General features: G+C 39.6%; 1 protein-coding gene and 1 long non-coding RNA gene across 3 annotated transcripts in view; one reads left to right on the top strand and one right to left on the bottom strand.

The window, feature by feature from the left end:
• LOC116705124 (uncharacterized) overlaps positions 1-2,159 on the bottom strand; it is a 5,494-nt gene extending 3,335 nt beyond the window's left edge. Inside the window, exon 1 of the long non-coding RNA XR_004335857.1 lies at positions 1,817-2,159. This is a non-coding gene — a long non-coding RNA (uncharacterized LOC116705124). The remainder of the gene's footprint in view (positions 1-1,816) is intronic.
• Positions 1-11,794, top strand: part of slc8a1b (solute carrier family 8 member 1b) — a 140,455-nt gene extending 128,661 nt beyond the window's left edge. For both annotated transcript variants that reach the window (XM_032541004.1, XM_032541005.1), the window contains exons 10-11: positions 3,389-3,492; positions 3,697-11,794. In XM_032541004.1, coding sequence (XP_032396895.1) covers positions 3,389-3,492; positions 3,697-3,969 — 377 coding nt within the window. In that variant the 3' untranslated portion in view covers positions 3,970-11,794. The remainder of the gene's footprint in view (positions 1-3,388; positions 3,493-3,696) is intronic.
• The last annotated feature ends 3,040 nt before the right edge of the window (positions 11,795-14,834 follow it).

Genomic DNA, 14,834 nt, shown 5'->3' with positions numbered 1-14,834 from the left:
ACACACACACACACAAACACACACACACCCTTTTTTGTATGGTGACCACCATACGATTAGCATAGGGCCATTTGTCATGTCAGGCTCAGGTGGTCTCTGTTCTCCCATTTAGGGAGCTCAGGGGAAAAAGTGATGTATTACATACTATTTTCACACACACACAAACATACTATACTAGATGCGCACATTCAGAAAATGTAATATTTGGACACACACAAACAGAAATACAAGCTGGCTAATGGTTGCATTTGCGCGGACAAATGCATAAAAACACCGTTGAGTGAAAAAGAAATACACACACATTCAAACAATTTGTAGAGCTGCAGAATGAAAACAAAGAGGTTCAGCTTTTCTGAATTTCTTAGCCTCAGTTCGTCATTGTTGTTATTAGTTGAATATCAGACAATCCATGTCTGGCAATGCGAAACTATGTAATATTTCACATTATAACGTGATAATTTATTTCGTTAGAACATTAAATTCCTGTTTGAGTGAAGTCATGGCGTGCGGATGGATAAATTGCAATATATGACTCATATACACAATTTGATTAAAATCTACGTCATGGTTGGGCTGAGACTCGTCCTTCTGTACAGACCCATCTATTTTAAAAACTTTCTTAGTGTACTCATCACAATATAACCACTGTGCTCAATAGCTGCAGATTCTAGTCATGTCTCAGCCCAAGCATGAAGTAGGAGTTAATCAAATTGTATATATAAGCCATATTTTGAAATTTTTCCATATGCACATCAAGTCTTCATTCAAACATGAGATTCATATTCTAACAAGAAAAATTATCACGTTATAACATGAAACTTTTTCACTTAATAATGTGATACTGACCCGTTTTTCTTTTTCGGGCGTGGTAGCACTACGCCTCCGTAAGGACAAAATACCACACAGTTTTACAAAAAAGCAGGAGATTGGGATGTTGTTGTTTTTTCATTTCATTGACTGATTGATCAAAATAATCATCAATATTTGCAGCCACAAATATCATTATTAGAATATTGGCCAGTTGACGGATTTTTTGGTTTTGCAAGCTCATGTTCACAGATCTTTGAAAATCCAACTTGGTCAAATAAGAAAATCAGAATCAATCAATCTCAGTTTTCTCCTTAGCCGATAATTCAAACAAAGTGTCAAAAGAACTAAGGGCCAGATTTCTGTCACATTTCCTGTAGATAGTCGTGATCCCTAGAGGATGGATCCTAATGTTTTTGATAAGACTTGATCTTTCCCCTTAGCCACCACCACCGCATGCAAAAAGATTGCTAGATAGCCTTGAGCACATCAATTCCCCCTTATAAGTCAAGAGGAAAGAGTGAAAAGGGAGCAGAAAAGAGAGAAATTAGAGGAGGAGAAAGGATGTAGAGAGGGCAGATGAGGGAGAGAGAGAGAGAGAGAGAGAGAGAGAGAGAGAGAGAGAGAGAGAGAGAGAGGCTGGTTGATTGACAATAAGGGAGGGAGAGGAAAAGGGCAGAAAACTCTCCAAGGAGGCATTCTCTCACTGAAGGAGCTGCAGAGTAAAACCTGTTTCACACATGAACACACACACACACACGCCGCTACCGAACATGCAAGCACCCACGCACCCACGCACTCACCCACTCAATCAGGCACACAAGCACCCAAAGACCAGTTGATGCACACAGACAAACACAGGCCTTTGCCAGCTGGTGGAGGCATGGATCAGATTGGACCCAGGTGGCGTTGTTCACTAACACACACAGTGTACATGCATGCACTGCACACATGGACACACACACACATGCAGGCAGACAGGTTCACACACACACACACACACACTTACACCTTAAACCAAAGATTTATCTTTGATAGACTCTTTCCTTGGCTCATAGCCTCTCCAATCCTCTTCTAGTCTTCCCATCATCTTTTTTTCCACTGCCAGTTTGGCTGCCACTTCAAGAAAGCCATTTCTTGCATATTCTCTCCTCTCACTGTATCTGGCAGATAAAAGCAACAGGACTTGAATGACTAATGAACAGAAGATGGCAAGAAAATTAGTGCGAGATAAGGGCACTAATGACCATTTGGTTGGTCGCTAAGTCTTTGTGCTCTCAGCAAGCAGCCTATTGTTGAGATTTGGCAAGGTCTCTGCTCCTTTCAGTACCTCAAGGAGGAGCGTCTCTTGCACCTGCTGTAGTTTGGCAAAAATGAAACCAGGGGAAAATGGGGGGACTAAACAGTATAATGCTGATAAGTCATCGGGCAAAGATTTGTTTGCCCTTGCAAACTGAAATTCCACCTTGTAAATTATTGATCTTGGACCAAATTCAGCCTGCTCTGGCTGCCAGCGACAGAACACAGTTACAGGATTAAAGATTGTGGTTTCTAATTTAAGGTTCCCTGTTTAAATGTGGAAAACAGGATTCTCACAGTGTTATGTATTATTAATTAAAATTGTTCTGCATTTATCAAGTGTCCTCTGTTAATGAGTTCTTATATACTGTAACTCACAAACGTGTGCGTGTTGAAGTCAGGAGTTCAACTCCAACTGTAAATCTGTTTTATAGTTACTTTTCACTGAATAGCACATGTTGTATTAATAAGGGCTACGCATAATGGCTCTGCTAATGCTTCATCTCTCTATAGCCTTAACTTTCTTAGTCAACACTGTAGTGGCTAAATGAGAGTTATATATAACTGTACCGGCAAAGTTTAGTCTTTGAGGGAGGTGAAGACGTGCACAATTTAGTTGGCCTGGAGGTGGCACTAGAAAAACATGTCAGACTTTAGTTTCAGTAAAGTCAATATATGTATTTTCCATTAGCCGCCTTATCGTCCATACCAAATTCCATGCCAATATGGACAGTAGTTTTGAAATTTTTCAAAACTCCTCCAACTTAATGCTCCAATTAAAGAGTGTTGTGCCTGACTTAAATTATTTCCTTCGGAGAGCACAATGTATTTCTATTCTCGGTGCAGAGTAAGGGTTATGATAAGATATTGAGGTAATATATACTGTATGTCAGTAGATATGTGAGGATGTTATTTGTGTAAAGGATGCTCTAAGACTTTCTTCTACTTATAATATGAAAATTAGATTACTTTCCTCAAAACAGAAGTGTAAAACATGGTTGCTGTATTAGTTCAACCCTGTTTACTTTTTATTTTAAAGAACTGCCAAAATCACTGTATCAGTCCCTGATCTCTCACTGTTAGATCTTCTTGTTTGCAGATGACCTACAGTTATCTTACCAGAGACAGAAAGAAACTCTGCTCATGTGGTTCCCTAAATACTATAAACTTACAGTATAGCAAGGCACTTTTAAATGATCATCCATTGAGTAGTGTGTGTTGATGGAATATACAAATCCTGCACAAATTTGATCTGTCTCCCTCCTTTTCTTTCTCTGGCCAGATACCTTTGCCAGTAAGGTCGCTGCTACCCAGGATCAGTATGCAGATGCGTCCATCGGTAATGTGACAGGCTCTAACGCTGTTAATGTTTTTCTGGGCATTGGGGTGAGTTCAGCTCATTTAAACATTAGATTCATGAATTCATTCACAGCTGCTGTAAATGCAGTGGTGCTTGTTATACTGCAGTAGTAGTAATTACTACCGTGTATTTGTAATAATTCATATGTTATTTTGTGAGTGCTATTCTTTAATGCTGCCACTGTTATAGACAGTCACGTTATTCAGTTTGATTCTGCTGATGCTTGACAGGTGGCGTGGTCCATTGCTGCCATCTACCACAGTAGCAGGGGGGAGGAGTTCAGGGTGGATCCTGGCACACTGGCCTTCTCCGTCACGCTCTTCACCATCTTTGCCTTTATCGCCGTCGGCACGCTGATGTACCGGCGGCGGCCAGAGATCGGTGGAGAGCTGGGAGGGCCCCGGACATCGAAGGTCCTGACCTCCATGCTGTTTTTTAGCCTGTGGCTCCTCTACATCCTCTTCTCCTCACTGGAGGCCTACTGCCACATCCAGGGCTTCTAAGATGACAGGAGATGACGAAGAAAAAGGGTGGGACAGAAGGAGAACATGGAGCAAAAAAAAAAACAAGGGAAGGTGAATGAATGGATGGATTTGGAAATTAAAGCAGTCTCATTGATCGATCACTCCCTCCCTTTACGCAATAGATTAAATAACGGATGAATGGATGGATGTAGAGATGAAGAAATGGACACATTAAAGCATCTAAAAACAGAATGGCAGAAACCAGATGCTTGAAAGGATGATGGCAAACAGGAAAATCATAGGAATATGGATGAAAAAGGAATAAACTAAGGAATATGTTTTTTTGTCTTTATCTATAAATCCAAACCAATCAAGTTGTCTTAAACCCACCCCCGTTTTAAATACACTAAAACTAATCCCCAAGACACACAATGTGTCTCAGATGGTTCAACCATACAGAAATGAAGAATATGAGTTTTAACAAAACGAGGAGCGGAATGTTAAACTAGACCGACACACAGCTCCTAGGTTGTGTGGCTTCACGAACAGCAATCCAGTTAATCCCCCTCCAGTTGGAGCAATGCAACTCCCCTGTTCAACTACTGTAACAGGCCCGAGTGAGACAGAAAAGGACAGAATAATTATCAGTATGGACATGCATGACCAGAAGATACCGAAAACACAATCAGAAGAAACCGGATGTATTGCCACAACTGTTTAATGACAACAAACTGTGTGTGTGCTGGTGTGTGACTGTGTTTTTCTGTGCTTGTGTGTTGTGGGAAGATTGTCAAGTACTGTGAAAAAGAACCGCCTCTCGTTGTGCTGTCACTGCGTGCGATGGTAAATGCTTTCGTATTTGAGGTCTTTTTGACTCCCACTCTGCCAGCCTGTAAAAATGCTGTGTAAGACTCTTTTGTGGGTAGGCACGTTCAGTGAAATGAAATGTTTTGAACATCACTGAGGTTTGAAATGTAAATACAAAGAGCTGAACGTACATTACAGCTCCACTATTTTCCTTCTGAATGTCTTGGTTACGCCATGTGCTCCTAAAAGGGCCCTCGTTCTGTTGCTTTATACAGTAGATGTAAATGATTTAAGGTCTAATTTGAATCAAGAAAGGGTTAGTGTGCTTTTACCTTTAATAAGGCCATGTCTGAGAAGACAAAATGGCCACTCTACCGTTTAAAACTGTTAGAGAAACTGTTATCATTGCATATTTATCTAGATAACTCTTCTGTGTTCTTTTTGTTTTTTTAAACTGTGGAATTCTGTTACCTGGTTTTCCACCTATGAGATTCCCACCATCATGTGTCAATCGTAACATTGCAATAGACTTTGCAAACGTAGGTACCGTCCTCTGTAAAACCTCATAGGCTGTCCTTTTCTTTACCGCATCTGTCATTGTTTTTCTCACTTTGATGCCGCCTTCCCGTTGGTTCGCTCAACAGCTTGTGTCATCCCTGTGTCTCTTAAGTACCTCCCCCTGGCTGGTCAGTGGACCAATCCAAATCCTCAAGGGCTTTGTAAGAAACAACCACTAATTCCTAACCCTGACCCTTGATGTATGATTCTTTGCATAGATTGGTCGTCAGGGGGCTATTTAACAGGGATTTCTGTTCCTTAACATTATGCACCAACTGCTCAAATGTAAGGATGCTTCTTCAGTGTGGCTTCAAAGGAAAAAAAAGACTACATGACAGCTTCATTGAGTGCAGAATTATCAGACCAAGTAGCCATAGTTCAGCATACTTTACTTCAGCAGCCAGTTTTCAGTCTTAACCATAGACTGCATATTAATGGACAGCACATGTGTGACCTCACCCATTGGTTTGTGGAAATCTTCTATCCGTCGCCGAGTTTGCCGTTACAGGCACAGCCATCCTGGTTGCGGATGTGACGATTTTAGACAAGAGGGAGGAGTGAGGGAGGAGCTGTTTATACTCTACGTTACGTTAAACAATTTCACTGGCAATAACATCATTGCCACGCCCCAAAAAGACCCCCTGCTTTATTGCCAATTTAAAAATCAACGAGACCATAATTAAAAAAATTAACATAATTTTGAGTTGCAGGAGACTCAAAACTAGCGATTGAGACCATAAACTCATTATGAAAATGTTTACTGGTGTAATAAATCAAGTGAGAAGTGGGTGACTTTCTCATGGACTTCTACAGAAACCAACCTCCTTTTGCAATCGCATGTGAATTCAGATAGAATGCCGGTTTAAGGCACTTCTGCATTTGTGGCACTTTGCCAATCCGGATGCGTTGTCCATTAATATTTACAGTCAATGGTCTTAACATATGAGCCATCAGATGAAGTAATTGAAGTATTTGCTGTTGTTTGAGAAGTAGGCCTACTAAGAGATATGGATGAATACTGTAGGGACATCTGGCTTGGAGTACATCTAAACTCAGAAAAACAGACACTGTTTAACAAGCTCAAAGATGTTTTAAGACAATTGTTTATAATACAAAAAGTTAGATGATTAAATTTTCTTTACACTCTATTCAAATAGCTTCCCCTCTAGGACCTGTATCACAAAGTGAGTTCAGCTCGGTCAGGCTCCCTTTGGGTTACATGGCTGATTCTGGATAACCAGTCTTGAGTTCATAACCATGACACCTAATACAACAGATCAAATATCATCATAGACACTCAAAGCGCTTCGCAGTGGGGTACCTGTGTACCTGGAGAAAACCCACACACATACAGCGAGCATGCAAACTCCACACAGAAAGGCCAGGGACGACCAGGGTCCAAACCCGGTACCTTCTGAACCATTGGGCCACCATGCTGCTAGAGTGCAAAAGGATAGCTATCAGACCGATCACTGTTGAGAATCAGGACAAGACAGGAATTAAAGAACTTTAGCACAATATAACAGTAAATAATTATTAAAAATATGTGGTCAACTAGCTTCTAAAATTCCTGTTATAAAGTCAGATTAGATGTTTCCTTCCTCTCTAATTAAAATTGATTCTACGAGTGTGCAAACATGTTGCTCTGTGCTCTTTATTACTTCTGTTTTTATGGTACAGTGCTTTAGTCTATTTTAGTTGTGCAGCAAAAATTGCCATGTTGATCTACCCCAATCAAATGTGAACCATTCCTGATACCAGAACGCCTTGGTTCAGCTCAAAGTGTAACTGACTAACCACTAATCTCACTTTATAATACAGGCAATAATAGCTTCTATAATCAAGTTAGCCAATGTCATTTTATTAACACACACGTCGTCTCAGCCCTCTTTTTAAATGAATTTTGAGCTTGAATTTGACCAAAAGTCTGTGTGCATGATAGGACAGGAGATTTTCATTTAGAAAATTGTGCCAGTGGCTTAAAAGGCAACTAAGGGGTCTGTAAACAGTAGGTGTGCTTTTTCAGGACACAAGCTACCAAACAGGAGCTCAAGTAACAGCCGAGCTTCTTTGGAAACCCTTGTCAAGTGCTGGGCTAGCTAGTAGACATGTAACAATTCAACTGCAAAAGCCACAGATGGACAAACTGACCCAGACATTAACTGGCTCGGAATCTTCTTTCATTAATAGACAGGCAAGATATATATGCTGAAAAAACTTCTTGGCAAACGAAACACATATAAGGGGCTCGAAATCCTGTCCTGAATTATGTGTTGAATATATATCATTATGCCTGTCTCGACTGTCAGAGAGGTTTACACTTCAGACTGTTAACTATTTTACTCTAAAACCACAGAGATCTCAAAGTTCAAAAAACTTACTGTATAAGTAGGCATTCTAAAAGTCCATAGTTTATTGAATGGCACTATATGCATCTGAATTGGCCATAATTTTCCTGCTGATGTGTTTTTTACTTGATGTGTAATATAATAAGTAGTATTCTAAATGTCATCTGTAAAGTGAGTAGTTGTAATCCATTTAAAACTTGGCAAAAAATCTTGTCACAGACAGCCTGCAATCCCTGTGAAAGAGTAGAGCTGAGCAGAGCCTTGGATTGGACGAGTTTGGCAAATTCACAGTATCTTGAGGACAAGTTATATATTAATAAATGTTCTAGGTTTTGTAACCTGGCATGTATTATGCAACAACGGGGAAATTAAATGCCACGGGACGGTTTTGGTTAGAAAAAAAAGAAAGGGGAAAAGAACGTCACATGCAGGACACCCAGACAACGGGACGGTTGTAGTTAGGAAGAGAATTACGCGGAAAGGAACTGCAACACGCAAGACGCGATCCCCGGTCTCCGGGGTGAATGTCCTGTGTTGTTTGACCCATCCCCCCACCCCCCACCCTGACCAACCCCCCTGCACAGATTTTCTGTTTTTCAGTACTACCGTAATCGTTCTGTGATCATGAAATAGGCTTCCCATTGAAAAATATTACTTCAAAATTTGTAATCAACACACAAAAATAACGACGTTAACGGGACCTGTACACAAATCAATAGATTGAATAACGTGACCATTCCACAAACTGCAATTAGACTGGGCTGTAGAGATCCACTCCAGAATGAAAATTCCAGTAGGCGATGCTACACAGAGGTCCAGCCGCAGGACTTGCATACTCAAATCTGGCCAAACTCTGATAAAAAACTCTAATAAATGTTCTGTAGCATGCAAGCTTTTGATATTTGCAGCACCAATGTTGCACAATTTGGTAATAAAGTAAACAACAAAACATTTGTTTCAACTCTTGACAGCCAAAGTGAAGTATAAATGAGATTTACTTAGGCTACTTATTACTTGTATTTGCCAAACTCTGCACAACGTCCGGCCCTCCATTAGAGTAGCCGTTCTCTTTTGAAGGCCTTGGAGTGGCAGTTTACCCCTGTTTTTCCAAAGGGAAATCTTTCTATCAGAAACTTGCAATTTGCAGTCTGGACTGTAAAGGGTTTTCTAACCAAGGGAACTTTCTTAAAACACCAAATATTATTCATCTTTCATTAACACTTTGAAAGGAGACTTGATGTTGTTTTAACCCAACCAGAATCTTTCTATTTAAATTTGAATTCATTTGTCTCTTCACTGGCATGGAGCTTAAGGTTTATACACTGTAACACGTTATGCTAGCTTGTGCAAAAAAAAAAGAAAAGAAATAACATTGTGGAAGCTGTAACTTTAACAGGGTTTAAATTATCTCTGATATTGCTAAATTAGGTTGGATTTACTTCAAATGTGCCCATTGCCTAATTTGTCAGAGTGAACTTGCGCAGGAATAAAAAGCTTGCAGTAATGTAGTTGTTTGCATCTAATTAGTTTTGCTGCACAATTCTTTCAGAAGCTAACATTTGTCATTGATGGGAAGTTAGTTTCTTTTGCTACACCGGCTTTGTTGCAGCGCCTCTCTCAGTGTATCTACCTTGACTTGAAGGCTAGTCTGTTAGCATAAAGCTAATGGCAGGTTATTGACAGCTGTTCCAAGCCCCACAAGGTTTAGACAAAGGTGGGAAGCTAACACGGTTAACAAAATGTTACAAGTGACTAACAAGTTTGACCTGCCATGATTGTAAGCGACCAGATTCTTTATTTTCGAAAGCAACTTCGTCAGGCAAAGAATCACGGTAGCACTTTTGTCGTTCAAAGTTAGCTTCCTGCCTTGGTTTGAATTTTGAGGTTTGAAAGGTCAAAGGTTAGCCGGGCCACCGCTGTAAATATAACACTAAGTGCAAGCAATTGTAGAAAAATCAACTGTAGACTACGGTAAACTTGTTTATTCTTCTGTGCCGGGGTTTGAAGAAGTGGGCCGATTTTAAAATGAAGGAAAAGCTTTGCACTGGTTCTTTTTGCTTAAGTGAAACGGCCACTGTGTTGTTTCGTCGAGCACTAATAAAGTTGCTTCTGATATAAACAACAACAACATTTTTGGACTGATGTACACACTAATAACGTTGTACCTAATGTAAAAGAAAAAGAAGAAAAAAAACGGTTGTGAATCAGTTGTGAACCATTAACAACGTTGCTTCTGATGTAAAGATTGATGTTGCATTTCCGTTTCCTCGTGTACTTCTTAACCGACTGTCTGACAGACTGAGGAATAAATGAATGCAACAGACAGGCGAACGAAAGGACGGAAGGACAAACACCCCTGCTGGTACAAGCTGAGCGATGTCGTGCTGAGACGTTGCTACAGTGCTTATTGTACTGTTGGACAACAACAAAAAACATTACCAGAGCTATTCTCTACCCTTGAAGTAACATTCAACAAGTACAATGTAAAGTGACGATATAAAAGAGAGGAATGAGGAGAAGGAAGACGAGGAGGAAGAAGATGAACATTAAAGAAAAGAAGAAAAAAAAAAAACATGAAGTTACAGCCATACATTGATTTCTGGGTCAGTGAGATTGAAATGGACTTCTCCTGCCCAGCATGTGTATTGTTATGGTGTCTATCTGTCCCTCTGTGTCTCTCCCCTCTCTTTCTCTGTCTCTGTGCTGCCAAAGTAACCAAAACTGGCAGCAAACCGTTCATTCAGTCTTTTCTTCCCTTCTTCCCAATTCCCGTTTTATCCTCCGTCTCCCTATGCCATGTTTTCCATATTTTGGAATGTCAATGTGCTACTTGTTGACACTGTGCATGAATGGTAACATGTCTGTATATAGTTATAGAGAATTGTATCCCATTCCCCTGGTGTTGACAAAAAAAGGTTTGAATGTTGTACAGATTCTGGTTTTCTGTTCATCTTTTATTCTGTTCAGTTACATTTTTTTTAATGTATGTAGAGCTTAAAAACAATATGTTTTTAATTTAAAGGAAGACGTAACTTGCACATTATTGATGAAATTATTAAGGGTTTTTTTTGTTAAAAGGGCAATATCTGCTGTTATTGAATGAGAGATGAGATCTTAGAGGAGTTATGTATCTTAAATAAATAATCTTTACGGACCTTGCATGGGTTATTTGTACAACAAAAAAAAGACACTGCTTGCTACTTCTAATACCGTGGCTGAATTCTCTGACAGAGGGCAAGTTATACTGTATGTAGTAAATCTAAAGGTTATTTTGTCATTAAAGAAATAATAATAATAATAATAATATTATTGTGTATATACTGTACAGTGTTACAAGTGAGGTGGACTATATGGCCATCACGCTAACCGTTGGGAATTAATTCTTCATATTTATTTAAAGGAAACAAAAACACTCACTACACTCAAGAATGACATATATTGCCTTTTTTGAAAAGTTGTAGTTTGCTTAAAGTTTATCTGGCTTGCTCTTCTCACTCATCCGCTTTCTTCTTCTGTGGCTGGTTTATCTGTCTTTTTTTTCATTCATCTCCTGTGGTCTTTTCTTTTTAGATTGGAGGGGTGGTTTCTATTTTAGATGAGTATCAGTATCTCTAAATCTGCTGGTATTCACCTGTTTTCTATCCATGTCTACATATCAGTGCAATATATATGCCTAGGCCCCCATCTGTTTGAGTCGTTTCAAGGATCATTTGTACTCTCACTCATACTTGAGTCTCTGATTCAGAAACGTCTGTCTTTTTTTTTTTTTTGCTTACTAAATCTTTACATCTTTTTCCACCTCCGCCCTGCTCTTCGCTCTCATAGGGTGTAGTTGGGAAATTTCAGTTTGTCAATTTTATCCGGTGTGTATTTTAAAATGGAACAATAATCGCAACAGTTCTAATGTTGGTAATAATGAAGATTAATATTTTTCTTTCTATGTCTTGATTAATGTTTATTTTGTATTGTTTGCCGCTGTCCTGTGTGTGCCTGTGTTAATTTCTGTGTTAGTTTATTTCTATTAATTTTTGTTGAACACCAACTGATCAGAGGAAAGTTGATGTATGTGTGTTGCCACTAACTGTGACTGCTCTCCATGGTACTTCTGATAAAACCAATAAAATAAAGTTTGGGATACCCTGTTTCAGAGATCCTGCAAGTCCACTGCCGTGTGTGTGTGTGTGTGTGTGTGTGTGTGTGTGTGTGTGTGTGTGTGGGTTTGTGTGTGTGTGTGTGTGTGTGTGTGTGTGTGTGTGTGTGTGTCATTAATGAAAAGTTTTACGTAATATGAACGCTTCATTATTATGCAGATTTGCAGTAGGGTTTACACTTTAATTAAGTGGAAGTAAATGGCCAACCAACCTCTTTTGTGCGTGTCTCGCTCTCTCCCTCTGTGTGACACTCAACCACCCGTACAAACAAACATCCATTTTCTTTTATACAGTATGTTCAGACTGTCAATGCTGACATTTGTTTGAATGGCTGACATTTTACTAACTGACTCATCTGACTGACTTGTTCTGTCATTGTGTCGGAGATGAAAGCGACGGCTGCATCACTGAAAACTTCTCTTGTTTTTTCATGTGTCATATGAAAAAATAATGGGTGCGCATTGTCTCCGTCTGCGCTACTCACCAGACTTACTTCGTCAGAAAAAATTCAAAAGAGATGAATTATTAAACAAAAAGCTCCTTTTAACCCACCAAGGGATAAAACATTAAAGAGAATTAAATGTTTGACTAATGAAATAATTAGATCTGCTGTCTATGTCGCAGCAGCATTGAATAAATTGAATAGTACAATGAGGTTCTAGTTTAAATCAAAATGCACAGCTCTAGCTTCAAGCAGTACCTACTATATTATTTAGCGTATCACGTGTTTTTGATTTGTAGTGTTACAGGGTAAAGGAGTTCTTGATCCTGATAGATTTTACTCCTAATATCCTCCATTAATTTCCATTGCATACAAAGCCAAAACGATTAAGGAATGCTATGTTCTGTAGTAGTCTTTATCCTTTGCATTCCACTTCCGGGATTGCTCCAGTGCCACAGGAAATTCTGCATGCCTTTTCCATTTTTTTCCTCTTTCTTTGTGTTGGAATTTTAAATTTGGTAGATTCATGAGGACTTAACTGCAGATCTCTGCAGGGTAAACTGAGACAGCTAGGTAGACTATCTGTCTGTTGCAGCGGCTCTGTTCAGAGTTCAGTACTGCCCATGACGATTCTGATTGGTTTAAAGAAATGCCATTAAACTAGAGCACGTTTTCCTCCCATCCCTTAATGCTATGTGGAGTAGTCTGAGTCTTTTTCAGAGCGCTTTGGAGGAGGGTCTGGCAAAGCGAGACTAGTATTGTGGCAACAATTTGTCTTTGTGTCATTCTGGTGAACTGTGTGTGTGTGTGTGTGTGGGAGGGAGGGCGAGGGTAATCTAATTTGTATAATCTAATTAGTCATTGTACAAGATAATGACTAATTAGATAGATGTATACATTGAGCCTGCACCAAACATGCAAAAATGGGTCCAAAGCTGGCCCAAATATCTCAAATGGTACTGTCAAGCTCAGGTAAAGCTGCAGGCCTCAATCCAGTCCTCCTTTCACTCACATTTTATCCCTTTGGTCCAAAAACTCATCACAAAAAATGTGGCTTCGGCTTGCTACATGTTTGATATTCTTCACTTGTCACTCTTTTACTTTGACTTCCTTCAGTTGGCTTGCACCTGGCAAGCAGTGTGCAGTCAGCTTAACAAAGTTGAAGTTGAAGTTGAAATGTCTTTGACATAAAATAGTAAATAGATAAAAACATAAATACACACATACACAACACTTAAAAAGATGACAAATATATGCTGTGAAATGGGCAGGAATGGCAGATGACCTATAGTTTATTGAGAAACCCAACAGCTGATGGTACAAATGAGCTCAGGTATCTGTTAGACCTGGCACATTTTCGGAAGGTATACTTCATCATTCCTGATGGTAGAAGGCAAAACTCAGAGTGTAGTGGGTGAGTGGTGTCAGCCAAAATGGCCATTGCCCTCTGTGTGGCTCTGGCCTCATACACAGACCTAATGCTGTTGAGGTCAGTGCCAATTCCTTTCCAACATGTGTTAACAATTTTGTCTGTTCTGCACATAGCATTTGTGCTGGGAGCTACCTGCCTTGGTTCAGAGAGCCTTACAAAATGAATAGAGCGTATCAATAGTTCAGTCAGAGCACTGAAGTTGCACTTGCATTAGCTGATTGGCATCATACTCTCACAGGTGTAGGCCTACAGCACTGTAATTAACGTGACAATGCTGTTCGCTGCAGCAGCTCCCTCCACCATTCCAGTCTATTCCTTGTGTGCTATATTTGCTTGCTTGGTATTGTTGACCAAGATTTATGTGTTTAGAGGGGGGATTCGTTCTCCAGCAGCCTAGATTTAAAATCTAATCGTGTTACCATGTTCAATCCCCTTGATGTAAATGTCAAAATTGGCATACACAGATTACCTGTAAACACTTAATCCACAGTGACCAACTGAACTGTGTCGGGGGGAAAAACAAAAGGCTGACCTTTCCAAGCATTTGCTTTAAATAAGCGCACACTTCTAGTCAATCTTCCCGGTAAATTGCAGGGTCGAAGTCAAGTTTGGCTGGGAAAATTACAACCTGCAAAGCTTTTAAAGAAAAAGTAAATGGTTATGGATAGAAAATTACCCAGCTGGTCAGTAGAAAGCCTTTACCATCCATCTGACTGACGGATGAGTTGTGTTAGATTTTTCTCTCTTTCCCATGCTGCCACTGTGATGGATCATGCTCATTCTCTGTGTGTAGAGTGATGGATTCTTTCCATCACAATTTAATCCTTTTCCTGTTTTTATTTTATTTTATCATAAACATGTTTGTCTAGTGATTGAGTTTAAATGCACAATAGACTTTTTTTTTTTTTACAGCTTGCAGTGTGTGTCTGTATGAGTGAATCAACAAAAGAGACTATTTGTTGCAGTGTGATTTATGCTGTTGTTAATGTGTGCACATGGTTGCCTTGACTCTATTTACCTGCCTGCTGCTGTTTCCGTCTAAAATCTTATTATGCTGTCACATTTGGTTTCTAGACAGGTTTTTGTTTGGACAGCCTCCACTCGCCAGTTAGCATACTGGGTAATTAGTTTGAATTTATGTCTGATTGTGTGTGTGTGTGTGTGTG

This window comes from Etheostoma spectabile, chromosome 17, assembly GCF_008692095.1.
Source record: "Etheostoma spectabile isolate EspeVRDwgs_2016 chromosome 17, UIUC_Espe_1.0, whole genome shotgun sequence".
NCBI classification, from domain to species: Eukaryota; Metazoa; Chordata; class Actinopteri; order Perciformes; family Percidae; genus Etheostoma; species Etheostoma spectabile.
The sequence above is the reverse complement of the archived record's forward strand: the minus strand, read 5'-3'. Positions and strand labels throughout refer to the sequence as shown.